The sequence below is a fragment of the Papio anubis genome, chromosome 17 (assembly GCF_008728515.1).
Source record: "Papio anubis isolate 15944 chromosome 17, Panubis1.0, whole genome shotgun sequence".
NCBI classification, from domain to species: domain Eukaryota; kingdom Metazoa; phylum Chordata; class Mammalia; order Primates; family Cercopithecidae; genus Papio; species Papio anubis.
The window spans coordinates 68,052,320-68,080,009 of NC_044992.1; the positions used below are offsets into that span (position 1 = coordinate 68,052,320).

At 49.7% G+C, this 27,690-nt stretch overlaps 1 protein-coding gene across 4 annotated transcripts in view; it reads right to left on the reverse strand.

The window, feature by feature from the left end:
• UBE2O (ubiquitin conjugating enzyme E2 O) overlaps positions 1–14,030 on the reverse strand; it is a 66,815-nt gene extending 52,785 nt beyond the window's left edge. For 3 of the 4 annotated variants that reach the window (XM_009191303.3, XM_009191302.3, XM_003913475.4), the window contains exon 1: positions 13,521–14,030. In XM_009191303.3, the coding sequence (XP_009189567.1) occupies positions 13,521–13,937 (417 nt within the window). In that variant the 5' untranslated portion in view covers positions 13,938–14,030. The remainder of the gene's footprint in view (positions 1–13,520) is intronic. The other variant, XM_021928017.2, reaches the window with a different exon arrangement.
• Positions 14,031–27,690: the final 13,660 nt, after the last annotated feature.

The window sequence follows — 27,690 nt, forward strand, 5'->3', positions numbered from 1 at the left end:
GCCCTGCCCTCCACTGCTGCTATTCCAAGCTCTTATCTTTCAAGAGTGAACTCAAAAGCCACCTCCATGATAGCATCTCCTAATGCTCCCCACCACATCCCTCAGCATCTTAACTGTGTCCTGCACGTGGAACTAGGCTCTCGCTCCCTTACGTGCATCAGTCATTCACTCACTAATTCCACTCATTTGCATGTGTACAATCTGCCATTTCCCAAGCGCTCACTAAACGAATCTCTCCTGGCACCTACTTTGGGCCAGTCACTGAGGATACAGCAGTGACCGAGATGCTTCTGTGCTTCTCTTACCTTCTGGCTGGGGGATGGTAAACAGGACGTGAAGTAGTATAACAATAATCTCAGGTAATGCTAGGTGCTATGAGGGGAAAACAGCTGAGTAGGGGATCAGAGCGATGGTTCCCTCTCCTACCTAAGTTTCTGAAGCAGTGCTACCCAATCCAGTAGCCACTATGGAAAAGGAACGCACAGTCTCTCATTAGTACTTCTCATGAGTTATATGTTGATATAATATTTTGAATACACTGGATTAAGTAAAACATATTAAAATTAATTTCATCTGTCTCTTTCTTTTTTTGAGACAGGGTCTTGCTCTGTTGCTTAGGCTAAAATGCAATTGTGGTGGCACGATCACGGCTCACTGCCGCCTTGACTTCTAGGACTAAACGATCCTCTCAACTCAGTCTCCTGAGTAGCTGGGACTATAGGCGTGAGCTACCACGCCCAGATAATTTTTGTATTTTTTGAAGAGATGGGGTTTCACCACGTTGCCCAGGCTGGTCTCAAACTCCTGGCCTCAAGTGATCCACCTGGCCTGGCCTCCCAAAGTGTTGGGATTATAGGCGTGAGCCACCATGCCTGGCCTCTATTTACTTTTTTCAGCTGTGGCTCACATTATACCTCCATTTTTCAGGATCCTTCTAGAGCAGAGGTGGGAAAACTACAGCCTGTGGGTCATGTCCAGCCTACTGCCTGTTTCTTAAAAATAAAATTTCATTGGAACATGGCCATGCCCATTCATTTGCTTACTGCCTTGAATGCTTTTGTGCTATAATGAAATGGCAAAGCTGAGTCATTGTGAAGGAGACAGTATAGACTGCAACACTAGGATATTTATCATCTGGCCCTTTACAGAAAGTTCTACTGGCCGCTAATCTACAGAGCAGGGCCTGTGTGGGGGTGTCTCTCTCCCCACAGCACCCCGCCCAGTAGAGGGGGCACCCACATAGTCAGTGAAGAGAACCTGCACTCGGGCAGCACAAACTGGCCTAAGTTTGAATTTGGGTTGGCCTCTCACTTGCTATGTGGCCTTGGTGAGTTATAAGCTTTCTCTGGGTTTCAGTCTTTCCTTCTCTAAAATGGGGCACTGGCCACTTTAGGGGAAGTGAGATGACACAGGTAAAGTGTGAGTTAACATGGCCTGGCTCACAGTAGGAATCCATTGACATTGGCTGGATAAAAGACAGCAATTTCATTAAAATGCTGAATAATCATTTTCCTCTTGGATTGGGTGTGTTATACTCACAACAACTATCATATTTGCATCCTAAAATGAAATGAAATCAAATGAAACTTCTTAGCAACAGCAGTGCATTGATAACAACCACCAGCAAGCAATGGAGAGGGAGAAGGGGGAAAGCCTTTCTAACACTAAAGCACTGGCGGATGATGAGGCCGCCTTATCCTTTCCTGCCCCTCCTGCAGCCCACCTTTGGACACTTCCGGTTCATTAACACTGGCACAAGAAGAATAAGCAGAGGGGAGAAAAAAGGCCTCAAACCAAGGATGTACTAAAACTGAACCCACTGACATCAACGAGGTTTGGAAGGGCCCATACCAATGCACTTCAAAGGGCAGTCCCAGCCAGCGGTGTCAATGTCACTGGAAGTTTGTTAGACACACAGATTCTTCAGCCCAATGGAATTAGGACAATTTGCATTAGGACACCCTAGGTAATAGCATGCGGTATTCACCTTAGAAAAGTGCTGGACTAGAATCCATTTATTCATGCTCTCTTCACTTCCCCACCCTCCTCCACTGATAAACAGGGGTGGTTATATCTACTTTCAAAAGACGTTCCTGACTCCTTCGAAGTAATAGGCCTGGTGTAGCCACTGCAACTCCAGGCCCCGCCCCCAAGGGTCTTGGTACAGGCAGAGTGCGTAGCCTAAGCTGCATTCCTGGTTCATGTGCAGTTGGGTGGGCATTCTTTTTCCAATAGAGAGCCTCGTTCATACTTAGCCATCCTCCTAAGGTGAGGACTGGGTGCTGATAACCATTCAGGAAACCCACATGTGTGGAATCTGCCATTTGTCAAGTGCTTTTGGTAGGGTTCTTACAGGGAAATGCAGCCAGAAGCAGCTTCATTTTGACCACAGGTGACACGAGCTCTAGCCAGCTCTAGCCTAGTCCACAATGCACATAGTCTGCTTGGGGAGCCCCCGACGGAAGTTGCCAAAATAGTAACTACAATATGGTGTACTCTGATTAATCTGCTCTTCCTAGTATTAGGATGCCCATATGTCCCAGTCCTGGAGTATTTTATTATTCATAGTACTCTCAAAAGAACCCAGCTTGGGCAATAAATTACTGTACAAGGTCAACACACCTAGTGCGCAGGGTGGGAGACAGAGTGGTCTAGTAAGGGGCCCACACAGCTCCAGCACAGACCACAAGGCATCTGGAAGAAGACTAAGAATACTATTTGTAGGTAAGTGGGAGGGAGCAAACTTTGGTCATTCATGAAGATGTTTCCCAAGAATCTGCACGTGTATGATAGCACACAAGCTTTAGGATTTGCTGTCTCTGTTTCTCAAGAAGCTTCCCATCCAGGAGACAGAATGTGGGTGTGTCATGGGGCATGAGAGGAAGGGAACAGCACAAGTGAGTTGGGGAAAAGCAGTCAGATTGGCTGGAGTCAACTGAAGAGGCAGGAGATAGGGCAGGAAGTGTAGGTGAAGGGCCCTGAATGACAACCAAAGCATGATCAGAGGCTGGGTCCTGACGCAATCTAGGCGATCACTTGGGAGGTCAGCCCTTGGGAGGTCAGTTGGGGGCAGCGCTGTTCACTGGTTGAAACAGGCACTAGAGGCAGGGAGACCAGGAAGAAGGCTACACAGTGCAGGTATGAGGCAAGCAGAGAGCAAACCAGGGTTGTAAAAGAGAAACGCAGGCACAGGATGCAAGAGGCCTCTCAAAGAACTGATGACAAGTTAGAATGAGGGCCAAACAGGTAAATTAAAAATGACCCCAAATGCTCTAACATTTAGAAGATTCAAGCTTAGGTATTTAGGGGTGAAGTGCTATCCTGTCTGTCACAACTTAGCAGGAATTAGTACCAGACATAACTCAGGAGGAAATATATTTACATAAACATGCAGATAAAGCAAATACGGCAGGATGTTAACAACTGCTGACTCATAATGGTTGGGAGTTAGCAATTACTGGCTTTCCACATTTTGGTATGGTCAACATTTTTTCCTATTAAAAAGTTGGGTCCTGGGTTTAGAACCAAAAACAAAAAAGTTGGGGAATATATATATTTTTTTTCCTCGAGATAGAGTCTCGCTTTGTCACCCATGCTGGAGTGCTGGGGCACGATCTTGGCTCACGGCAACCTCTGCCTCCTGGGTTCAAGCAATTCTCCTGCCTCAGCCCCCTGAGTAGCTGGGATCACAGGCACCCGCCACCATGCTCAGCTAATTTTTGTACTTTTAATAGAGACAGAGTTTCACCATGTTGGCTAGACTGGTCTCGAACTCCTGACTTCAAGTGATCCACCCACCTCGACCTCCCAAAGTGCTGGGATTACAGGTGTGAGCCACTGTGCCCAGCCAGATTTTTTTTTTTTTTTAATCCACAGACTTGAGGATGGGAAGGGCAGTCACAATCACAAGATTTTATACCTATGAAGTCTACAGGGCACGATGGAGCTATCAAGTAAGCAGCTGGGCATGTGATGTCAATGTGGAAGTCATCTAAATACAGGTACCAGATGCAGCTACAGGCACGGAGGTCACTCCAAAAAACTGGGGAGGAAGAGATGAAGAAAAGACAGGTCTTTGGAAAAGCTGCACATCTACGGGTAAGAGGAAGAAGACAAAAGGCAAAAAAGAGAAACATTTGGTATAGTCTGGTATAACAGAACCCCAGGGAAGGAAACACCTTTAAGAGGGCATAGTCAGCCTGGGCGCAGTAGCTCATGCCTGTAATCCCAGCACTTTGGGAGGCTGAGGCAGATGCATCACTTGAGGTCAGGAGTTCGAGATCGGCCTGACCAATATGGTGAAACCCTGTCTCTGCTAAAAAGACAAAAATTAGCCAGATATGGTGGCAGGAGCCTGTTATCCCAGCTACTTGGGAGGCTGAGGCAGGAGAATCACTAGAACCCAGAAGGCGGAGGTTGCAGTGAGCCGAGATTGCACCATTGCACTCCAGCCTGGAGGACAGAGTGAGACTCCGTCTCAAAAAAAAAAAAAAAAAAAAAAAAAAAAAGATGGTGAGATCAGCTAGGCACCATGGCTCACGCCTGTAATCCCAATACTTTGGAAAGCCGGGGTGGGAGGATCACTTGAGGTCAGGAGTTCGAGACCAGCCTGGCCAATACCATGGTGAGACCCTGTTTCTACAAAAACATTTTTAAAAGCCGTGTAGTTCCAGCTGCACTGGAGGCTGAGGTGGGAGCACTGCCTGAGCCCAGGAGGTGGAGGCTGCAGTAAGCTGTGATTATGCCACTGCATTCCAGCCCGGGTGACAGAGCATAAGGCTGATGGATCAAAAGGAGGACAAGGACTGAGAAAATGTCAGCAAATGCAGTGACCAGAAATTCACTAGTCATTTGTGACCTTCAGGGGAGCCATCACACTCAGTGGTGTGAGAGGCCAGACAGAAAATGACTGAAGGGGAGAGCAGGTCACGAGGAAATGGAGGCAGACATCCATTTCCCCCAGTACTGGGCTGGGATGACCCACAAGCACACTGGAGGACCAGAGAGATGCTTTCTTCCTTGGCTTGAAGATGATGTCATCAACCTTCAGGGCCCTCAAAATCCCTTAAGTAATGAAACAGAGCACATGAATACCAGGATGCTCTCAGCACTGCACATGTAAAGTCCTGATGCTCCCTGGAGACGTATTTGTGTGTCTACACTTCCCACCTGCACCGGGGCGACCACACACACAGTCCACTGAATCTGCCAGTCAAGGTATCTATCTTCAACTGCCCTCTTCCAGAGGGAGCTCCCACAAATAGGACCAGAATTACAAAGAGGAGGCAGAACATCATAGGAGCTGCTGAGTGTGAAAAGAGCAGCTCTCTTGCAGGATGCAAATGAAGGCCTCTCTTTTTAAGGGTGCCTGCAGGAAATCTCTCTGTCAATGCTAGCTGGGAATTTTCATCTCATTGTTGGGTAGGACTGACTGCCTTTTTTTTTTTTTTTCCCAAGCATGACTCAGTATCTTAATTTTTTTTTTTTTTTTTTACTTTAAATCATCATAGACGGTTTCCCAGGTATAGTTATGCTATCAATTTAAACCAAAAGTGACCTGAAGAATGTCTTACTCCTTTGACTTAGCTGTAGAATATTAAATGTTGCTATGGCCTCTCTAAAAATGCAAGCTAACTCAAAATCCCCCAACCAAAGAACCAGATTAAACCCAAAAAGGACATTCATTCCAATCCTTATTGCCCACTGAATACTTCTGAGTGGTACGTCAATCGACTGCAATGTTTAAACCATAAAAATTTGCTTTTCACAATACTGCTTCAGGAGAACACAGCCTACCTGTGTCTAGGGGTGACCTGGACAAAGCTGACCCAAGGATCCATTCAATACAGTCAGCCTGGGTTGAAGGACATTAAATCCTCAACCACAGAGTATAGCTAACGAACGAAACAAGAGCAAATAACTTGAAGTAGATAAATCCAGAGGGTTATCCAGTAACACAATTCAATTTTATTCTCAACTACAACAAATTCCAATAAGCTCTTCCCTGGCTGTAACCACACACGTCAAGAGGCTCCTGACATTGTCCCCCCGAGGCTGGCTGGAATGTCAGAAACTGAAGCAATTCTGAATGGGCACTCCTGCTCAGTAAGAGCTGCAAATGTGGATGGGCAGCATTTAAACCATGACCTTCTCCTGGACTGGCACCCATTCACGGGGCAAGTGGAGCCTCAGGAAGGAGCTACAGTTAAAAATACTGAGATCTGACCAGGCACAGTGGCTCACGCCTGTAATCCCAGCACTCTGGGAGGCCGTGGTGGGCAGATCACGAGGTCAGGAGATCGAGACCATCCTGGCTAACGTGGTGAAACCCCGTCTCTACTAAAAATACAAAAAAAAAAAAATTAGCCAGGCATGCTGGCGGCCACCTTTAGTCCCAGCTACTCGGGAGGCTGAGGCAGAATGGCATGGACCTGGGAGGCGGAGCTTGCAGTGAGCCGAGATCATGCCACTGTACTCCAGCCTGGGCGACAGAGCAAGACTCCGTATCAAAAAAACAAACAAACAAAAAAAAACCCCTGAGATCCTATTAAGTGAGGTAAATGACAGCCTCTAAACTGGAAAGCGCATTACAGACATTCCTGATTGTACCTTTCCCCCTTTTGATTATCATTTTAAATCAGCAACTCCCCATCGCCATACAGAAGCAGGCTAAGCCTTGGGCAAGGAAACTCCAAAAGCTTCCATCAGAATAGAAGCACAGATCACATCCTCCTGGGTGAAAACCCACATGTCACAGAAAACCACCCTGACTCCAACTGTGAGGGGACCGACCACCAGGAGCAGCTGACACTGATCACATGCCCAGGACTGTTGTGCTGGCAATTCATGTTACACACGACAATTGCACCCTTTTAAAAAGTGCTGGCCCCAAACAGGTTCCATTGGATTCCATGAGGCCCAATGGTGGGTTAAGTAGTAAAAAAGAGAAAAAGTTCCTCTTAGTATAACAGGAAAATGAAAAAACAAACAAACAAACAAAAAAACAGAAACAGGGATAAAAGTGAAGTAGAGATGGGGAAGGTGCAAAAGGCCTCTAATGTTCTAAAGTGAAAACACACGGAAACTGAAGGGAACAGAAACTGAAATTGAGGCGGAACTCAAGTCTCTCCAAGGAATCCTTCCTGAACCTGTCTCATGACTCAGCATTCCCAGCCAGAGGATGACAGCAGCAGAGGGGACAGAGGTCAAGTTGGAGCTCCTAATGCTGACCACTTCTGAGACAACACGGAAACGCCAGTTATGTGGAGTGTCTGCACACTTGTTTTGCTCTAGGAGGTGGAGTTGGGGAATAAAACTGAACTGTAGTTCAGTGTTGGAATGAATCAGACTACAGAGGTTGCTTCATTCAACATTGAGGGTCATTCAAAGGTTCTCTAGAAATGCAATGTGTTTTTGACAGTTATTCTGAGAATGACTGAGGGGTCAGGGAATGAAAAGTGTGGAAGAGCAGAAGCACACCGCCAGCACGAACGCAGTGTTCCTCCCGTCCTGCTCCCTACCCATCATCTCCCTCCCTCCTGCCTGCCCACTGGCACAACTTCTACCCATCCCAACATCCTGTGCCTTCCTCCCTCCTCACTTGTAGTACCTCCTATTACACTAAGACTTTCAACTATTTAAAGAGGGGATGATTAGGCCGGGTGCGGTGGCTCAAGCCTGTAATCCCAGCACTTTGGGAGGCCGAGACGGGTGGATCACGAGGTCAGGAGATCGAGACCATCCTGGCTAACATGGTGAAACCCCGTCTCTACTAAAAAATAACAAAAAACTAGCCGGGCGATGTGGCGGACACCTGTAGTCCCAGCTACTCGGGAGGCTGAGGCAGGAGAATGGCGTGAACCCGGGAGGCGGAGCTTGCAGTGAGCTGAGATCCGGCCACTGCACTCCAGCCTGGGCGACAGAGCAAGACTCCGTCTCAAAAAAAAAAAAAAAAAAAAAAAAAAAAGAGGGGATGATTAATGCTAACCACAGGGCCTGTGATTCATGTTGGATCAGGGCACTCGGTCACGTATAGTAATGATCTATGAATCCTGAATTTAAGTATTCTCAGGTGAGAATAAAGTACATTTAGTTCAATTTGCATTCAGATTCCTCCACTGAGACACTGGGCAATTTACTTAACCTCTCTGTTCCTCAGCTTCCTGCTCTGGCATATGGGGCTAGTAACAGCACCACAGGGTTGTTGTGAGAGTTAAGTAAAACATCTGAAGCATTAACAGTGCCTCGCACACAGTAACAGTATCCTGTATCATGACTGCTCTTATTACCTTAAAACACAAAAGCAATACTCTATCATCCTTGTAATTCATAATCTCATTATCACTCTTGGGAATTTCAAGAGACTTTTCAGACTCTGGAAACATACATACATACATACTCACTCATTCTATCCCCCTCCTGGAGGATGGCTGGGGTTACTTTAAATGTGCATTACTGAATTTCTTATAAAGTAACAGAGGTAGGAAGTTCATCAGTATTTCTAGAAGAGGTTTAATAAAGTCAAACCTATAATCCACCTGGTCACTAGCAACATGAGCCATTAGGAATTCCTGTGCCCCTGAAACAACCCCCTTCCTCACAAACCGCCTCGTGCACCTTTTGCTTCCCAAGATGCCTCTTTGGTGCAGCACCACCCTCTGTCTCATGGAAGTGATCTCCTGAAGGCGCAGGGCTGGCTCTCTCTGACAGACACCAGAATGCTGTCTGCTAATAACCAAGTGGCCCTCCTAGGCTCGACCTAGCTACACTTCTGGTTATTCCATCTGTGCCGGCTCATATCAGGGGTTAGGAAGACAGACCTCTTATTTTATTGCAGAGGGAGAAAATGAGGCAGTGACTTGGTCAAGGTCATTCAGAGTAGATGACAACCAGGAAGAGCACCCAGGGTTTTGGCTTCCAATCACAGTACAAAACACACACCCCTCATCTGAGGAAAGTGCCCTTGAGTCAGGCAGCAGCCAGACAGAAGCACCATCAGGGCATTGAGGCCTGAGGGCTAGAAGGGGGAAAATCAAGGGACAAAGAATAAAATCACAGGACAGCTGTTGAGAGTCTACAAGTGCTGTGATCCTATCTGAATAAAATGCAATTTAGATTCACTTAGTCCTGCATCTTGGTTAACCTTATATAACTTCTTTATATTACATCACTAAGAACAATTGCTTTTAATGGGCCCGGCACCCGGACAAGTGAGACAAACTTCACGTGCCATGATGCTACACCTAAATAGCTTCCCCATGGAAATGCTGGCCAGCGTAGGAGCCAAAAATAAACTGCAAAGCCAATTCCCGAGGGACCTGTCATCAGGGATGTTTCACACACTCAGCCTCATAAAAGCAGGGTGATCACAGACAGCCCTAATTTAGAGGCACTATATCTCAAACCTGGTGAAACTCTGAATGTCATGGCAACTTAAAAGGCAATGCAAAAGACATGAAAAAGCACAAGAAAGCTAAAGCATAAACACTTCGCCTCCAAAATGAAGACTGAGCTTGAACTGACCGACAGCAGTCCTGCTCCCTTCCTCGCAGGGGGCCGTTCTGCCCAACCGTGACAGGTGGAGACCAGAAGGACCCCCCATGTCTAGCCAGTGCTTATGAAGGTTTAAGTGGCTGCGGGCATTTGGCTTTATTACAAAATTTTATTCAAAGGATGGCTGGTGATGGGGAAGGGGCAAGCCTCCTCTAAGGAGATCCGTGGCCAGATGGACAGTTTCAAGTGGAGAAATGGGCTACCTCGCTGAAGAGGTCAGAAGACTGGAGAAAGGAAGGAGCATATAAGAGGCACTGGCCACTTGCTCCTTTTGAGTCCTTAAGAAGCTTAATTTTGGTGGCTGGAAGCCTCAGAAACAACCATAAATTCCATAGCTTCATGGAAGAATTTACTTTGTTTCTGTTGCTATTTTCATGAAGGCGGCAGGGAAAGGACATGACTTGCTGCCCAGTCTCTTCATCTCTTTGTAAATTTGTTCACTAAAAATTTGAGACTAAGACTAAGCCTTTACTCATTGCCCTCCAACTTACAGAGAAAACTACAAAAATACACCACACCCGATGAAACACTCCATATTAGATACTATTAAAAAATTTCAGTAGGGGCGAGGCACGGTGACTTAGGCGTGTAATTCCAGCACTTCACGAGGCCAAGGCGGGTGGATCACTGGAGGCCATAAGTTCAAAACTAGCCTGGCCAAAATGGCAAACTGCCGTCTCCACTAAAAATACAAAAATTAGCTGAGTATGATGGCACATGCCCGTAATCCCAGTTATGCGGGAGGCTGAGGCACAAGAATCACTTGAACCCAGGAAGCTGAGGTTGTAATGAGCCGAGATCATGCCACTGCACTCCAGCCTGGGTGACAGAGAGAGACTCTGTTTAAAAAAAGAAACACACACAAAAAAAATTTCAATAGGTAGCAGCTTATTAAAAAATAAATTTCGGCCGGGCGCGGTGGCTCACACCTGTAATCTCAGCACTTTGGGAGGCCGAGATGGGCGGATCACCAGAGGTCAGGAGTTCGAGACCAGCCTGGCCACCATGGAGAAACTTCATCTCTACTAAAAATACAAAAAATTAGCCAGGCGTGGTGGCGCATGCCTGTAACCCTAGCTACTCAGGAGGCTGAGGTAGGAGAATTGCTTGAACCCAAGAGGCAGAGGGAGCAGTGAGCCGAGCTGGTGCCATTGCACTCTAGCCTGGGCAACAAGAGCGAAACTCCGTCTCAAAAATAAATAAATAAATAAATAAAAAGTTTATTAAAACCATCACTAATGTAGTCCCAGCTACCTGAGAGGCTGAGGCAGGAGGATTGTGTGAGACCAGGAATTCCAGGCCACCTGAGCAACATAGTGAGACCCCATCTCAAAAATAATAAACCAACCAGTAACTTAAAAAAAAAAAAAAAACTGCCATTCCATTATTCTACCAATAATTGGGTTCTGAAATCTCAAAACTAGATGAGTCAATCTCGGTCTAACGATCTTTCCTCTACGGCAAACTATCACCTTGATGGAATTTATAAGGAGCAGGAGGTGAGAAGAAAAATCATCCTAAGCCACAGTGCTGCAAGGCCCCAGGACCCACCAGACCACCCTGCGTGGTGGTCAGCAACAGACCAGTAAACATTCAGCTAATCAGTCACCTGTGTCTATAGCTCATGGTAACAGAGCTACCTATCAGGTATAAACTCCACCCTCCAAAACAAACCTATTTTAAATCCTAAAAGAACTGGATCTTGCCACCCATAAATGAGCATTCCATTCCACCACTTCCTTGGAATTCCTATGTCCCTTGGCTTTTGCTAAGCCCAGAAGCTACAATGACAAACCACCACCACCGAGCCACAAAACAGATTTCAACAAATTCAAAGCAAGTCACAGGAGGCCAGCTGTAAAATCTATCCAAAGTGGTGCCTCAAAGTTTTTTTTTTCTTTTCTTTCGAGAAAGAGTTTCACTCTTGTTGCCCAGGTTGGAGTGCAATGGCACCATCTCAGCTCACCGCAACCTCCACCTCCCGGTTTCAAGCAATTCTCCTGCCTCAGCCTCCTGAGCAGCTGGGGTTACAGGCCTGTGCCACCAAGCATGGCTAATTTTGTGTTTTTAGTAGAGACGGGGTTTCTCCATGTTGGTCAGGTTGGTCTTGAACTCCTGACCTCAGGTGATCCGCCCGTCTCGGCCTCCCGAAGTGCTGGGATTACAGGCATGAGCCACCGCGCCCAGCCTTTGTTTTCGATTTTACTCCAAAATAAGTAGTTCAAGACAAACTCTGTATAATTACACATGGTGCAGGAGGCAGACAGAACATAACTGTAAACAAAGTTAACCACCAGAGTCAAGACGGAGGGGAACAACAACTGATAAACATGGCGGCTCCCAGTAGTGAGCTGGGCCTGCCTCCCCCTGAGTCCCAGGGCAGGAGACCACAACACAGAGGATGCTGCAGTCAAATGAGTTACGTTCCAAAAGTTACAAACCTCTCAAGTAGACGGGTGGTGAAAAACATTCTCAAAAACTCACAGAAAGACACCAGCAATCATATGGTGTCACACAGTACACAGCAATAACCCTCTTTTCCTGACACAATACTGGGTAATTTTTAATCAGCATTCTGCTGCACAAGTAATATTTTCCAAATACTCTTGTAAATGGACTGATAATTTTCCTTCCAAATCTCAGAGCTGTTGCCTGATTCGCATTTCTCTGAGGGAAAGCAGGGTCCTGTGTGTGGATTTGTGTCTGTGGATGTACGTGCATCCCCAACAAAAAGACTGCTGGTATCAGTAGTCACTTCTGCCGCTAGGAAATGGATCACGGGCTCTTCTCTGGAGTGGGGCCTTCTTCCTTCTCAAGCCGTTGTCACAGACCCCCCTTTGTAGTTTGGTATGAAGCCCCATTCCTCTGTAGTCTTTGTCTCCCACTGTGTGAGAAACCCAGATCAACTTCCAAAGTGCCCTCCCCTGAAATCAGACCTCTCAACCTCCCAAGGACCTAAAACAGTGTAGGCCTGATTCCTGCTTAGAAATGTTTTCTTGAAGGGGAGGGGAAGTAGGAGAGGAAGAAGGGGTATGAGATACAGGGGTGTGTGTGTGTGTGTCAATTACTGATAGGAATTCACATTCCGGAAAACAAGCCACCAAACCAACTCGGGTTCAAGGTTTCGGGTTTATGACGGCAAGCCTCTTTGTTTTGTAAAACTGCTATATTCACTAGCATCACCCCAAAAACCATACGGGAGTCAGATGTCTGCTTAACAGCCTCAGGTCAAGAAAAACCCTTCAGGTTTCCAAATTGGTGACTCCCCTCTACCTAGGGTTCTGGAATATTTTTTTCAAGAAGTCTCAATCCGGGTAGCAGCTGTCAGAATTCCCCCCACCCCCCAGTACTATTCATATCGCGGCTCTGATTGCTAATGTTTTTACTCACAAAGTTCCCTGTAGCAATTAAAATGAGGCAGCAGGGTAAAACAAAAAGAGGCTGGGTGGCTTGACCATAATGCAGCCTGTAAGCTAGTGAACTTCTTGAGTTCGGCTGGGATTTTCACCTCTATCTTTGTTTTGGAATGCCCACAACCCCTCCCTGCATGGACCCGGCACGGCCTTCATTTCTGGATGCACAATGCAGCACCGAGCTCCTTGGGGGTCAGCAAAACGCCGCACTGGTGTAATGCCGAACGCGCCCCAGGGCCTGAGGAGTCCCCACGGGAGTCGGTCCACGTTTCCAAATCTCGAGGTAGACACCACAGCATAGCATGGCTTAGAAGTCCCCTCAAGTCGGGAAGCCCAGTGCCCGCCCGGTCCCGGGCCAGCAGTACCCGGCTGGCGTGTGCGCCCAGAGCTGCTGCAATGACTTTGCATGGAGTGTACCCTCCACTGGGGCTGTCCTCCTGCCTCGGCCACTGCAGTGGCACCGCTCCGGGCAGGGCCCCGATGCCGTCCCTCCCTGGCCTCGGCCCGGCTGCCAACCCCCTGCCTCCCGCGCCGCCCAGCCCCCGCCCGCCGCACCTTGGTCTCCTTCACATGCTGTTTGACGCCCTCCGGGTACCACTGGACGCGCACGTAGCCGCGGCGCAGCGGGCTGGCCCGGCCCTCCTCGTGGCCCGCGCCCCCGGCCTCGGAGCACCCCGAGCTGCCGCGGCCCTCCTCCTCGCCCTCCGAGTCCGAGTCCTCGCCGTGGATGAGGCGCACCAGCCCGAAGTGCACGGAGCCCCGGTAACGGCCCGACACCAGGTCGTGAGAAAACAGCAGGCGCTGCGAGCCGGCTTCGGGGCCGGAGTCCGAGGACGGCCCAGAGGCCGAGTCCGAGGCGGGCGCCGGCGCCGGGACAGGGGCTGCGGCTGGGGCCGGGATCGCCTCCGGGGCTGGAGCCGGGGCCTGGGCGGGAGCAGGAGCTGCGGGCGTGGGGGCTGCGGGATCCGCCATAACTGCTCTGCGCGAGTCCCGGGCGGCGGCGGCGGCAGCGGCGGCGAAGGAGGCGCGGGGAGGCGGGACCAGCGGGCGCCGGGGGCGGGGCCATGGCGCGCTGACGTGTCCCTGCGTGGCGCCGTCGTCAGGGAGCCGGGATGCAGTTGCTAGGAGCCACCGCCTCGTCGCTAGGGGACGCTGAAGATGCCGCGGGGGGCGGGGGCAGAATGGAATCCACTAAGTGGGGTCGAGGCCAGACAGGATTCAACTAAAGGGAAAGAGAAGGGGCGGGCCGGGAGGAGGAAGTGGAGTGGCCACCGAGGCAGAGGGGAGTGGTCGGGGTGAGGCACAGGATGGTGGAGAGCCTGTCAACAACTTTTGATGAGCTCCCTTGGCGTCCTAGCCTAGCCCCCAGGCACTGCGAGGGTTGCAGAAAGAGAAAGATACTGTCCCTGTCCTCGAGGTGTTTCCAGTCTAGTTGGGGAGACAAAACAAATACACATTAAATAGATAAAAAACAACCCCAACTTGTAAGGCTATAATAGATGTGTATAGAGCATATGTATAATGCACTGTATTCGGGAATTCCAAGCAGTTTGGAACGTCATAACCCCTCAGGAATTGACCCAGGAACTGGTGAAGGAGGCCCAGAGAAAGGGAACAAAAGGATCAGTGGCCCCAATGGTTTGGGTATAGATCCATTTAGATGAGTTCAAAGCTCCCTGAAGCCAAGAATGAATGGCAAGAGGTAGTATAGTGAGGTAGCTAAGAGTGGGGGCCATGGATTCCAATTTTTGGCATTGCCACTTACTAATCTGTAAAAATAGGCACACTGATTAACTTAGTTTCACCTTAATTTTCTCATCTGTGAAATAGGGATGATAATAGCAGTACTCATCTCACTGGGCAATTGGGAGGATTAAATGAAGTAGAACAGTGCCTGGCATTTAGCTCCTTCAATAAGCTTAACCATTGTACTATTTCCAACCCCCCTGCCTGGATTAAATTCCAGACTGGCAGAACTGTTATGGTCTGCTCCAAATTGTCATTTTAAAATATAAAAAGGAGTCCGGGCGCAGCAGCTCAATCCTGTAATTCCAGCACTTTGGGAGGCCGAGGTGGACGGATCACGAGGTCAAGAGATCAGACCATCCTCGCCAACATGGAGAAACTGCGTGTCTACTAAAAATACAAAAAAATTTTAATTTAATTTAATTTAATTTAAAAATAGCTGGGCGTGGTGGCATGTGCCTGTAGTCCCAGCTACTCAGGAGGCTGAGGCAGGCGAATAGCTTGAATCTGGGAGGCTGAGGTTGCAGTGAGCCCAGATTAAGCCACTGCGCTCCACCCTGGGCAACAGAGTGAGACTCTGTCTCAAAATAAATAAATAAATAAAATATAAAAAGTAACTCTAGGGCCGGGCGCAGGTGGCTCATGCCTGTAATCCCAGCACTTTGGGAGGCAGAAGTGGATGGATCACCTAAGGTCAGGAGTTCGAGACTGGCCTGGCCAACATGGTGAAACCCCTTCTCTACTAAAAGTAGAAAAATTAGCTGGGCATGGTGGCATGTGCCTGTAGTCCCAGCTACTTGGGAGGCTGAGGCAGGAGAATTGCTTGAATCTGGGAGGCGGAAGTTTCAGTGAGCTGAGATCATGCCACTGCACTCCAGCCTGGGCAATAGAGTGAGACTCCGTCTCAAAAAAAAAAAAAAAATTAGCTGGGTGTAGTGGCGCATGCCTGTAATCGCAGCTACTCAGGAGGTTAAGGCAAGAGAATCGCTTGAACCCAGGAGGTGGAGGTTGCAGTGAGCCGAGATCATGCCACTAAACTCCAGCCTGGGCGACAGAGCAGGACTCTGTCTCAAAAAAAAAAAAAAGACTGGACATGGTGGCTCATGCCTGTAATCCCAGCACTTTGGGAGGCCGAGGCAGGTGGATCACAAGGTCAGGAGTTCAAGACCAGCCTGGCCAAGATGGTGAAACCCTGTCTCTACTAAAAATACAAAAATTAGCCGGGCGCAGTGGCAGGCGCCTGTAATCCCAGCTACTCAGAAGGCTGAGGCAGGAGAATCACGTGAACCCGGGGAGCAGAGGTTGCAGTGAGCCTTGATCGCACCACTGCACTGCACTCCAGCCTGGGCAACAGAGTGAGATTCCGTCTCAGAAAAAAAAAAAAGTAACTCTAGGCTGGGTGCAGTGGCTCACACCTGAAATCTCAACATTTTGGGAGGCTGAGGCAGGTGGATTAGTTGAGGTCAGGAGTTCAAAACTGGCCTGGACGGGCACGGTGGCTCAAGCCTGTAATCCCAGCACTTTGGGAGGCCGAGATGGGTGGATCATGAGGTCAGGAGATCGAGACCATTTTGGCTAACATGGTGAAACCCCATCTCTACTAAAAAATACAAAAAAATTAGCCGGTCGAGGTGGGGGGCGTCTGTAGTCCCAGCTACTCGGGAGGCTGAGGCAGGAGAATGGTGTGAACCCGGGAGGCGGAGCGTGGAGTGGGCCGATCCCCGCCCAGTACCCCCGCCCGGGGGGAAGAGGGGGAACCCCGCTCCAAAAAAAAAAAAAAAAAAAAACTGGCCTGGCCAACATGGCAAACCCCCATGTCTACTAAAAATACACAAATTAGCTGGGTATGGTGGCAGGCGCCTGTAATTCCAGCTACTTGGGAGGCTGAGACACGAGAATCACTTGAACCTGGGGCTTGGAGGTTGCAGTGAGCCTACATCACGCCACTGCACTCCAGCCTGGGCCACAGAGTGAGACTCCATCTCAAAAGAAAAAAAGTAACTCTAATTTAAGGTGTCACCTAAGTTTCAAAGGGTTTAGATACATTCTCAGAGGACAGATTTATAATAGATTGTTAAAGAAAACAAGATCTGGCCCTAACCCTTCTCAGTCAACATCACTTTTTCCACATTTTTCTACACGATCATTAATGAAAGACTAGTAAGTTGGATTGATATTACAGTATTTAGATTCTTCAAAGAAGGCAGAATCCCAGTTCTTCGGGTTGTTTACAGGATCCTGAAGATACAGAACTACATTCATAGAAAAGTTGGCTGGGCGTGGTGGCTCACACCTGTAATTCCAGCACTTTGGGAGGCTGAGGCAGATGGATCATTTGAGGTCAGCAGTTCAAGAGCACCCTGGCCAACGTGGTGAAACCCCGTCTCTACTAAAAACACAAAATTAACCAGGCGTGGTGGCGCATGCCTGTAGTCCCAGCTACTCGGGAGGCTGAGGCAGGAGAATCGCTCTAACCCGGGAGCAGGAGGTTACAGTGAGCCAAGAACACCACTGCATTCCAGCCTGGGTGACAGAGCGAGACTCTTTCTCAAAAAAAAAAAAAAAAAAAAAAAAAAGGGAGAAAAGTTAAAAGAACATGAACAAGGTCGGGCACAGTGGCTCATGCCTGTAATCCCAGCACGTTGGGAGGCCGAGGCGGGCGGATCACCTGAGATCGGGAGTTCCAGACCAGCCTAACCAACGTGGAGAAACCCCATCTCTACTAAAAATACAAAATTAGCCAGGCATGGTGGCCCATGCCTGTAATCCCAGCTACTCAGGAGGCTGAGGCAGGAGAATCACTTGAACCCGGGAGGCGGAGGTTGTGGTGAGCCGAGATTGAACCATTGAACTCCAGCCTGGGCAACAAGAGCAAAAATCCATGTCAGAGAAAAAAAAAAAAAAAAAAAAGAACATGCACAAAACAGATGGCAGCCTAAGTACTTAAGATGTCCTAATAGAGTATTGATGTAATATTGGGATCAGGGTGGTTGTCAATGGACCCAAATCTTAGAAAATTTATGTACTATGATACAGAACGAACAGGAGCTGAATGAGCTGAAGGGGAGTTAGGATATGATTTTGGGGCAAGACTGGGTTCTCAAATCATGGCCTTCCCATCCCAGACCACAATGGCAAATGGCCACCTGGAATCATTGCTGTAAGGACGCAGGTCCCTACTCCCTCTCCTGTAGAGACCTGGGGATTAAACAGCAGTAACATAGTAGCTTCTGTTCTGCCTCCCATGACCCTTTCAGCACTGTTTTCTTGCCACCTGATAATATAGCATTTATTTATTTATTTTTATTTATTTATTTTTTTTGAGAGAGAGTCTTGCTCTGTCGCCCAGCTGGAGTGCAGTAGCCTGATCTCGGCTCACTGCAAGCCCCACCTCCCAGGTTCATGCCATTCTCCTGCCTCAGCCTCTCAAGTATCTGGGACTACAGGCGCCCACCACCACGCCCAGCTAATTTTTTTGTATTTTTAGGAGAGACGGGGTTTCACCATGTTAGCCAGGATGGTCTTGATCTCCTGACCTTGTGATCCACCCGACTCGGCTTCCCAGAGTGCTGGGATTACAGGCGTGAACCACTGCGCCCGGCCAACATAGCATTTATTAAGCACATATTATTGACCAGGCATTGTACCAGGTACTTCCACGAACATTATCTCATCTGTTATCACAATCTTGGATATAGAGGGTTTTAACCTCATTTTACCAATGAAGAAACAGGGCCCAAGGAATTTGGTGCCTAAGGTAACAGGTAGTAACCTGGGGAGTCTCCCCACGCCAAGGGCAGGGGCTTCTCTAGTTACGCTGTTTCTTTAGGCTTCCCTCGGAAGAACGCCTGATCGTAGCAGGGAGTCCATGTGTCTATGTGTCCCACGGGGGGATGGGGCAGTGCAGACCTCAAATCCGCTTTTTTTTTTTCGTGGCAGAGTCTCACTGTGTCGCCCATGCTGAAGTGCAGTGGCGTGATCTTGACCCACTGCAACCTCCACCTCCTAGGTTCCAGCGATTCTCTTGCCTCAGCCTCCTGAGTAGCTAGGATTACAGGCGCCCACCACCATACCTGGCTATGGGTGTTACCATGTTGGCCAGGCTGGTCTCAAACTTCTGACCTCAAATGATCCTCCCGCCTTGCCCTCCCAAAGTGTTGGGATTACAGGCGTGAACCACCGTACCCGGTCTCAAATCTGCTTTTGATGTCAAAAAATCAAGTGAGTTTTGCATTGTACTCCGAAGTATGCCTATGTTTGTTGTTTTAATGTAAAAACTAATGCCTTTTTTTCCTGAATCATTGAGTAATATTGACACTCCTGGACGATGTGTTGTGTTTATTCTGCGGCTTCTTGTAATAATGGCTAATAATAGCTATCACTTATTGAGCTGTAACTTCATGCCAGGTACTCTACTAAGTGCTTTACATAGATTATCAGAACACTGCCAGGTTGTAGGTAAGAGTCCTTGATTTCACATGCCGATCTCTCCCTCACTAGACTAAACCCTTAAGCATGTGCACCATGTTGTATTTGTGTGTGTAACTCTGGTGCCTAGGACAGTGCCTGGCATAGGGATGTAGCTCAATAATGTGTCATATTAGGCTAGGCCCATACAGTGGTTCACGCCTGTAATCCCAGCATTTTGGGAAGCCAAAGCAGGTGCATCACCTGAGGTCAGGAGCTTGAGAACTGGCCGACATGGCAAAACCCCATCTCTACTAAATATACACAAATTAGCCAGGCTTGGTGGCATGCGCCTGAAATCCCAGCAACTCGGGAGGCTGAGGCTGGACAATTGCTTGAACCCAGGAGGTGGAGGTTTCAGTGAGCTAAGATTGTGCCTCTGCACTTCAGCCTGGGTGACAGAGCAAGACTCTGTCTTAAAAAAAAAAAAAAAGAAAATTATCGTATTAGTGAATGTCAAAGGCCTGAGAACCTGTACATCCATTCTGTCAGTTTCCTATCCTTTGTTCAACAAACACCCAAAAGTTGAAGAAGCTGGGACAGAGCTACCCTCTTTGGCTGCTCCAAATCCTTTCAAGTACCCCCAGTTTCAACTGCATCTGAGCCACTTTAGAGAATGAGACTCAGTAAATTCCTATCCATCCAATGGTGTCTTTCAGTGACCTCACTCAGACCCAAGATGCTCTGGATAAGGTTTGAGGCTTGTCTCCTTCCCAGACCCTGAGCCCCCAGCCACAGTCTCCATACACTCAGGCTGGCTAGCAGGGTAAGCGTGGACGGAAGCCGCTGCTTAGTTTTTATTTTCATCGTTGTTGAGGTGTAGGAAGGAGGAAAAAACTTGATTCCCTAATGAAGAAAGCCTCTCCAATCATGGCCCCATCACCCAGCCTTTCCTGGGAAATAGAGCTATTTCGTGGGAGAATTTCATTTATTTATAAATGTGCTTGCCAGAAAGTGAGCTGGTCTGGCCTCTCCCTTTGCTAAGTGGGGTGGGTGGTGTGCAGGAGGCGGCAGAGCCAGCAGCAGAATGAACTGATCTCAGCGAAGCAGGCCCTGTCTCGTCCCTATCTTAATCAGCCACTGGGGCACTTCTCTGGACCCACAAAGTGTGCTCAGGCCCAACACTGCCCTCTGTGGGAGCCTGCTTGGCCTCTCCATGGTTGTGCAAGTGATTTCAGCCTGGCCCAAAGAGCTCCTTCCACTCTGGAGCAGGTGTTTGGGGGTGCTAGGGAGCCTTAGGCACTGGAGACTTCAGCTGGAGGGTGGGGTGGGAGGTGAGCTGCCTTGGGAAGCCCCCCACAGCCTCATGTGGCTGGCTGAAGAAATGCCTCTGAGGCCCCAGCTGAATGCTGCTCAAGGCTTTTGGAGTTAAAAGGGCCCTTCTCGTTCCTGGAGCCTCACCTGCTCCTTGCACAGGTGCCCTGGGAGAACTGTGGGACTTGCCCAAGGTCACTCTGCAGTACAGTCAGGATCAGGACCCAGCCCAGCTGACCCTTGGCCATTCTGACTCCTACTGTGAGGGGAGGTTGCAATCCACTGGGCAAAACACTTTGTGCTGGGGCAACAGTGACAAGTTTGAGCAATAGTGACAGCCCAGGATCACCAGGCTCGTCCTGTTTCCCTCCTTCCTGAAGATACAGGGCGAGGCACAGTGAATCTGCTGGACCAGCTTCAAGAACAATATACCAGCCTATCCACTGCCACCTCCCACAGCTCCAGATTCGTAGGTGCTTCCTGGATGTAACCAGTCATAGATACAAAGTAGACTCATCATCTTTTCCTCAAATAGTTTCTTCTCCCAGAGTCCTCATCCTGATTGATGGCAGTGTCACCTACCTGGGTACTGAGCTGGCCACCTGAGGGTCAGCCCCTCACTCTTTTTTTTTTTTTTTTTTTTTCCGAGATGGAGTCTCGCTCTGTCACCCAGGCTGGAGTGCAGTGGCGCAATCTCGGCTCACTGTAAGCTCCACCTCCCGGGTTCACGCCATTCTCCTGCCTCAACCTCCCGAGTAGCTGGGACTACAGGCACCTGCCACCATGCCCAGCTAATTTTTTGTATTTTTAGTAGAGACGGGGTTTCACCGTGTTAGCCAGGATGGTCTCTATCTCCTGACCTCGTGATCCACCCACCTAGGCCTCCCAAAGTGCTGGGATTACAGGGGTGAGCCACTGCGCACGGCCGTCAGCCCTCACTCTTAAGCTCCACACACAATCAAAGCCTGGGTCTTGGCCCCTCAACTGCCTTTTCACACCCTTCCTGTCCAGAACTGCTCCACCAGGGGACACCTCCATGGAGGTGGGAGGTACAGTGGCTGAGAGTGAGCTTCCAGAGTCACAGGGACCTGGGTTTGAAGCTTGTGCTGCTACTGGTCACTATGTGACCTTGGGCAAGTTATTTCACCCTCTAAGCCTCAGTTTCCTTTCTGTAAGGTGGGAATAATAATAGTACCTACTTCATAGGACTGTGGAGACTGTAACTGACCAACTGAATATAACGTGCTTTGCCCAGTGACTGCACGATGGCAGGCCTGATAACGTTAGCTTTTGTTACAAATTCATCTCTATCTCTTGCCTAGACCTCGGCTGTAGTCCCCTCACCAAGCCCCAGGCTGTCTAATCTATCTGCTGCCTTGTTCCCAGGGTGATTGAAAATGCAAACATGGTCATTGGACTCTTGGCTTTATTTCTTTCTGTGGCTCCCCAGGGTCCACACAAGAAGGCATGTGGCCTTTCATAAGCTGATCTGATCCTTCCAAACCTCCTACCCTCTGCATCCAGCATGGAGTGCTCTGTGCTCCAGCCTCAGGATCTTTTTTTTTTCTTTTTTTTTTTTTTTAGACAGAGTCTCTCTCTGTTGCTCAGGCTTGAGTGTCCTGGCAGGATCCTGGCTCACTGTAACCTCCGCATCCTGGGTTCAAGAGATTCTCGTGCCTCAGCCTTCTGAATAGCTGGGATTACAAACGCCCACCACTACACCTGGGTAATTTTGATGCCTCCATTCCAGAATGGTCTGGAAGGTTTCTGAGGTAAGCTTATCTAATACGGCAGATATTGAGCCCCAAATAAGGCAGGGTCCCACTCATCCCTAAGTGCCACCCTCCTCAACAGAAGACTATGGGCCAGACGTGGTGGCTCACACCTATAATCCCAGCAATTTGGGAGGCTGAGTTGGGGTGGATCGTTTGAGGTCAGGAGTTTGAGACCAGCCTGGCCAACATGGTGAAACCCCGTCTCTACTAAAAATACAAAAAATAGCCAGGCGTGGTGGCATGCACCTGTAATCCCAGTTACTCAGGAGACTGAGGCAGGAGAATTGCTTGAACCAGGAGGCAGGGGTTGCAGTGAAGCGAGATCACGCCACTGCACTCCAGCCTGGGCGACAGAGTGAGACTCCATCTCAAACAAAACGAAACAAACAAACAAAAAAACCAGGAGACTCTGCCCCTAGCTGATAGGCACCTGCTCTGTGGGTGGCACAATGCCACATTCTCAACCCAGTCTCTGTTTTCCAGGGGTGCATAAGCCTCTTGCGGGGACAGGTGTGTAGTGGATGCTGTAGTGTACCTCCCCATCCCCTTCCTCTCCAAACACTGCCCTTGGCTGAAAGAAGATGCCTCCCCCATCCACTGACTATCTATAAGGGGCACAAAGCCTGGCCAACATGGTGAAACCTCGTCTCTACTAAAAATGCAAAAGTTAGCCAGGTGTAGTGGTGGGCACCTGTAATCCCAGCTACTTGGGAGACTGAGGCAGAATTACTTGAACCCGGGAAGCAGAGTTTGGTGAACTGAGATTGTGCCATTGCACTCCAGCCTGGGTGAGAGAGCAAGCCTCCATCAAAAAATAAAGAAAGAAAGAGAGAAAGAGAGAAGAAGGAAGGAAGGAAGGAAGGAAGGAAAGAAAGGGAAGGGAAGGCAGGAGAAAGAAAGAAAGAGAGAAAAAAATAAATCAGCGGTGGGTGCAGCATCTCAGATGTCTGACAGGTACAGGGATGGAGTAAGTGTAAGGACTGGGGGACTGGACGGTTGTTGCGGCAGTCAGTGCAGGGGAGAAAGACAGTCAGAGGCTGGGGGTGAAGAATCACTGCTTGAAGGCAAAGTGGAAAAGCAGAGGGCCTCCTTGGCAGCATGTAAAGAAACTCACCTCCTGAAGTTAAGGAACAGAGAAAAGTCAGCGTGGCAGAGCCTGAGAGCAGGTTGAATTCCTAACCTTAATGAGTCAGCTATACAGAGGAGGCCCCTGGGGAGAAGTGGGAGACATCCAGGGACAGAAATTAGTGCCCCTCCTTCCTTGGGGACAATGCCTCTTCCTCAGGAGACAGGTACTATCCCCTCCCCAACCCTGAGTACACACTGCACCTCCTCTTCTTGCACTAGGCCAGTAACTAGGGCTAAATTGCAACCTCATCCACTGGTGAAGTGCTGGGTCGGCTGAGGGAGGAAGGAGGCTCTGTCCTGAAGGAGCTGCAGGTCCCAGCCAGAGCCAGGAGAGTGGGGACTGGAATCAGAGAATGCTGGCTGGGCCAAGGGGGTCAGAGCATAAAGTTGGATAACGAACATGTGTTGGTGTGGGAGCTCTTTTCCCTGTTACAGAATTTATCACCCTGGCAAGGACCCTGGTACTTGGAAGCTTGGAGAAAGTGATTCAGGGCTCTTACTCGCAGTGGGCAGGATGGCTGACGGCTCCCAGCTGGGTTCTCCTGCAACTGCCCTCAGTGAAGCAAGCTGCTTCACCCAAGGTTGATGCAGGACAAAGAGGTAGGTCCAGAAGGGCTTCCCAGGTCTGAGGCTCCTCAGGGGATGGGCCAAGGCCTCGGTTACAGCTGCACCATCACAGCTCAGCTTCCACTGCCCAGCCGTCTGCCCTGCTCCACGACAGGGGTTGCTCATGAGACCTCTCCCCAGTAAACTTCCCGCACACAGCTCTCCATCTCTCATCCCCCGGGGAGCCTGCCACGTGGTAGGACTCAGGCTGGAAAGGTAAAGGCGTAAAGGCAAGATGTGCTCAGTGCCAGGTCTGTGGGGCGGACCTTAAGTGCAGGGGAGGAGTTGAGAGAGAAAGTGACCATCAAAACCACCAGAAAATGCAGCCACTGCACAAGAGCCTGAAGAGAGGGCTGTGCTTCCTGCACGCTGGGCCTCTCAACTGCTCTGCATGGAAAACTGGGGTCTCAGAGGCATCGTCAAGGTGTCCCTGGGACATGGCCATGGGGCCCACTCCTTGGTCTGCCCCAAATGGGCTCCCTTCAGTCCCTTCAGTCTGGAAGTCAAACTGGGCAGCTGACACACGGAGGGGAGGGGGTGTGTCCCCATGCCGGAAGCTCTCAGATTCCAGGTCTGGGGCTTCTGCACTGGGCCCGGCGGGATGCTCACTGCCCCTGCACCAGGCTCTCCGGGTGCATCAGCAGCTGTGGCAGGCTCGGCGCCCGGGATGGGGTGGGGTCTGTGGGGAGGTCTTCTCCAACCCCCGGCTGTGGCGACGGGTCAGTGTGCCTTTATTCAATGGCCTCTGCCCTCCACCTCTCATTGTCACCATTAGGGCCACTCCTCTGCATATGGCCTCTCCACCCATTTCTCCCTTCTGGAAGGACTCCTTTTTTTTTTTTTTTTTTTTTTCCCTGAGATACAGTCTCGCTCTGTGGCCCAGGTTGGAGTGCAGTGGTGCAATCTTGGCTCACTGCAAACTCTGCCTCCCAGGTTCCAGCAATTCTCTTGCCTCAGCCTCCCGAGTAGCTGGGATTACAGGCACCCACCACCACACCCAGCTAATTTTTGTATTTTTAGTAGAGACAGGGTTTCACCATGTTGGCCAGACTGGTATTGAACTCCTGACCTCAAGCTATCCACCCACCTCAGCCTCCCAAAGTGCTGGGATTACAGGTGTGAGCCGCCGTGCCTGGTCTTTTCTGGAAGGATTCTTAAAGGTCATCAGAGCCTCCCTGTTGGCAGAATCTGAGATCTGTTCTCCATTCTTTGTGGCATTTCAGGCTCTAACTGCCCCATTTCTTGGACATTCTCCCCTGGGTTCTTCCCTTCTTATGACTTCACCTGTGTTCCTGTTAATAACTCCTTTCCCTGCTAACAGTGGTCATCCCGAAAGCTTGGTTCTCAGCTTTCCTGTGGTGACGCACATCCCCTCAGAACCTTCTTTTACTGCCATGACATCAGTTATCCACTGAATAACTGTCGTCATCATCCTCGCCACATCTGATTAGGAGTGGGATGGGGGCTCTGATGGGTCAGAAGTGCGGCTCTGCCAGGGCAGGTGGGGAGTTAGGTAGCATGGCCCCTGGGAGTTCTCTGTGCCCTGGACAACCCATCTCCAAACTGCTATAGAATATTCTGGAGTCCTGCCTGGGCGCAGTGGCTCACACCTGTAATCCCAGCACTTTGAGAGGCTGAGGCAAGTGGATCACCTGAGATCAGGAGTTCAAGACCAGCCTGACCAACACAGTAAAAGTCCATCTCTAGGAAAAATACAGAAAGTTAGCCAGGCGTGGTGGTGTGTGCCTGTAATCCCAGCTACTTGGGAGGCTAAGGCAGGAGAATTGCTTGAACCTGGGAAGTGGAGCTTGCAGTGAGCCGAGATCGCGCCACTGCACTCCAGCCTGGGCCACACAGCAAGACTCTGTCTCAAAAAAAAAAAAAAGACTATTCTGGAGTCTCGAAGTGGAAGCCCAGTCACAGACCATGATTTTCATGGGACCAAAGAGCCCCTTGGCAGAAAACTGAACCCCATCTGGCATCTGAAATGTGTAAACCTGTCTGGGAGACCAAAAGAGGCCAGGCTGGGCGGAGAGACAGAGGGACCCCTGAGGGGAGCCATCATGGGTGAGGCAGGGTGGCATGGTACCCACTGGGAAGGGAGTGGGGGTGGGGGAGTCGTGGATACAGGACTTTCTTTTTTTTTTTTTTTTTTTTTTTTGAGACGGAGTCTCGCGCTGTGTCACCCAGGCTGGAGTGCAGTGGCGCGATCTCGGCTCACTGCAAGCTCCGCCTCCCAGGTTCAGGCCATTCTCCTGCCTCAGCCTCCGAGTAGCTAGGACTACAGGCGCCCGCCACCACGCCCGGCTAGTTTTTTGTATTTTTAGTAGAGACGGGGTTTCACCATGTTAGCCAGGATGGTCTCGATCTCCTGACCTCGTGATCCGCCCGCCTCGGCCTCCCAAAGTGCTGGGATTACAGGCTTGAGCCACCGCGCCCGGCCGGTACAGGACTTTCAAGTGAGTTGCTGCTGGAAGAAGAGGCCGGGCACAAAAAACCTCGGCCTCCCAAGGTGCTGGGTTTACAAGCATGAGCCACCATGTCCAGCCATTTCTGTGGTTTAAAGTCATCCAGTTTGTGTTACAGCACCCGTGGGAAACATACAGATGCCATCTTCTCCCTGTCTGTATCTACATTTTTTTTTTTTTGAGATGACAGTTTCACTCTTGTTGCCCAGGCTGGAGTGCGATGGCGTGATCTTGGCTCACTGCAACCTCCGCCTCCCTGATTCAAGCGATTCTCCTGCCTCAGCTTCCCAAGTGGCTGGGATTACAAGCACCCACCACCACACCCGGCTAATTTTTTGTATTTTCAGTAGAGACGGAGTTTCACCATATTGGCCAGGCTGGTCTCGAACTCTTGACCTCAGGTGATCCACCCACCTCGGCCTTCCAAAGTGCTGGGATTACAGGCGTGAGCCACGGCGCCCAGCCTTGCCCATCAGGTTAGGTGTTTATCAGCTGTCTAGAGTGACTGAACAGGTATGACTTGGGGGGCAAAGGACACATTCTCGCCTCCATCCCCAAGATCCACCTGAGAGGCAGTCACCAGAGACATTGCCAGTGCTCTGACTGCAGAAGCAGGACAAGACTCGGCCAGTGTCCCTGGTGTGAGGATGACCTTGGAGGTGCTTCTTTTTAGAGCCCACCTGAGGTCAGGAGTTGTTGTTTTTTTTTTCTCGAGACAACATCTTGCTCAGTCACCCAGGCTGGAGTGCAGGGGCGTATCACTGCAGCCTCAACCACCTAGGCTCAAGTGATCTTCCCACCTCAGCCTCCCAAGTAGTTGGGGCTACAGGTGTGTGCCACCATACTTGGCTGATTTTTAAATTTTTTGTAGAGATGGGGGTCTTGCTATATTGCCTAGGCTGGTCTCAAACTCCTGGGCTCAAGTGATCCTCCTGCCTTGGCCTCCCAAAGTGCTGGGATTACAGGTGTGAGCCACTATGCCCAGGCCCAGGGATCTCTTTCTGTCTGTACCCATCACCCTGTGGGCCCCTCACCCTCCTAATTTTTCTTCTCATTGGTGGCGGCATGTGGTTTTCTTCCTGTTGACTAGGACAAAGGTCCCAGCGATCACCCTGCCCTCCCTTTCTGTCCCCTCTCCTGTCCCACAAGGGTTTGAACTTCTCCGTTTCACCACGTTTAACATACCGCCTCATCTTTAAAAAAATTTATTTGTATTTGTATTTTTCTGAGACAGGGTCTCGCTCTGTTGCCCAGGCTGGAGTGCAGTGGCGCAGTCTTGGC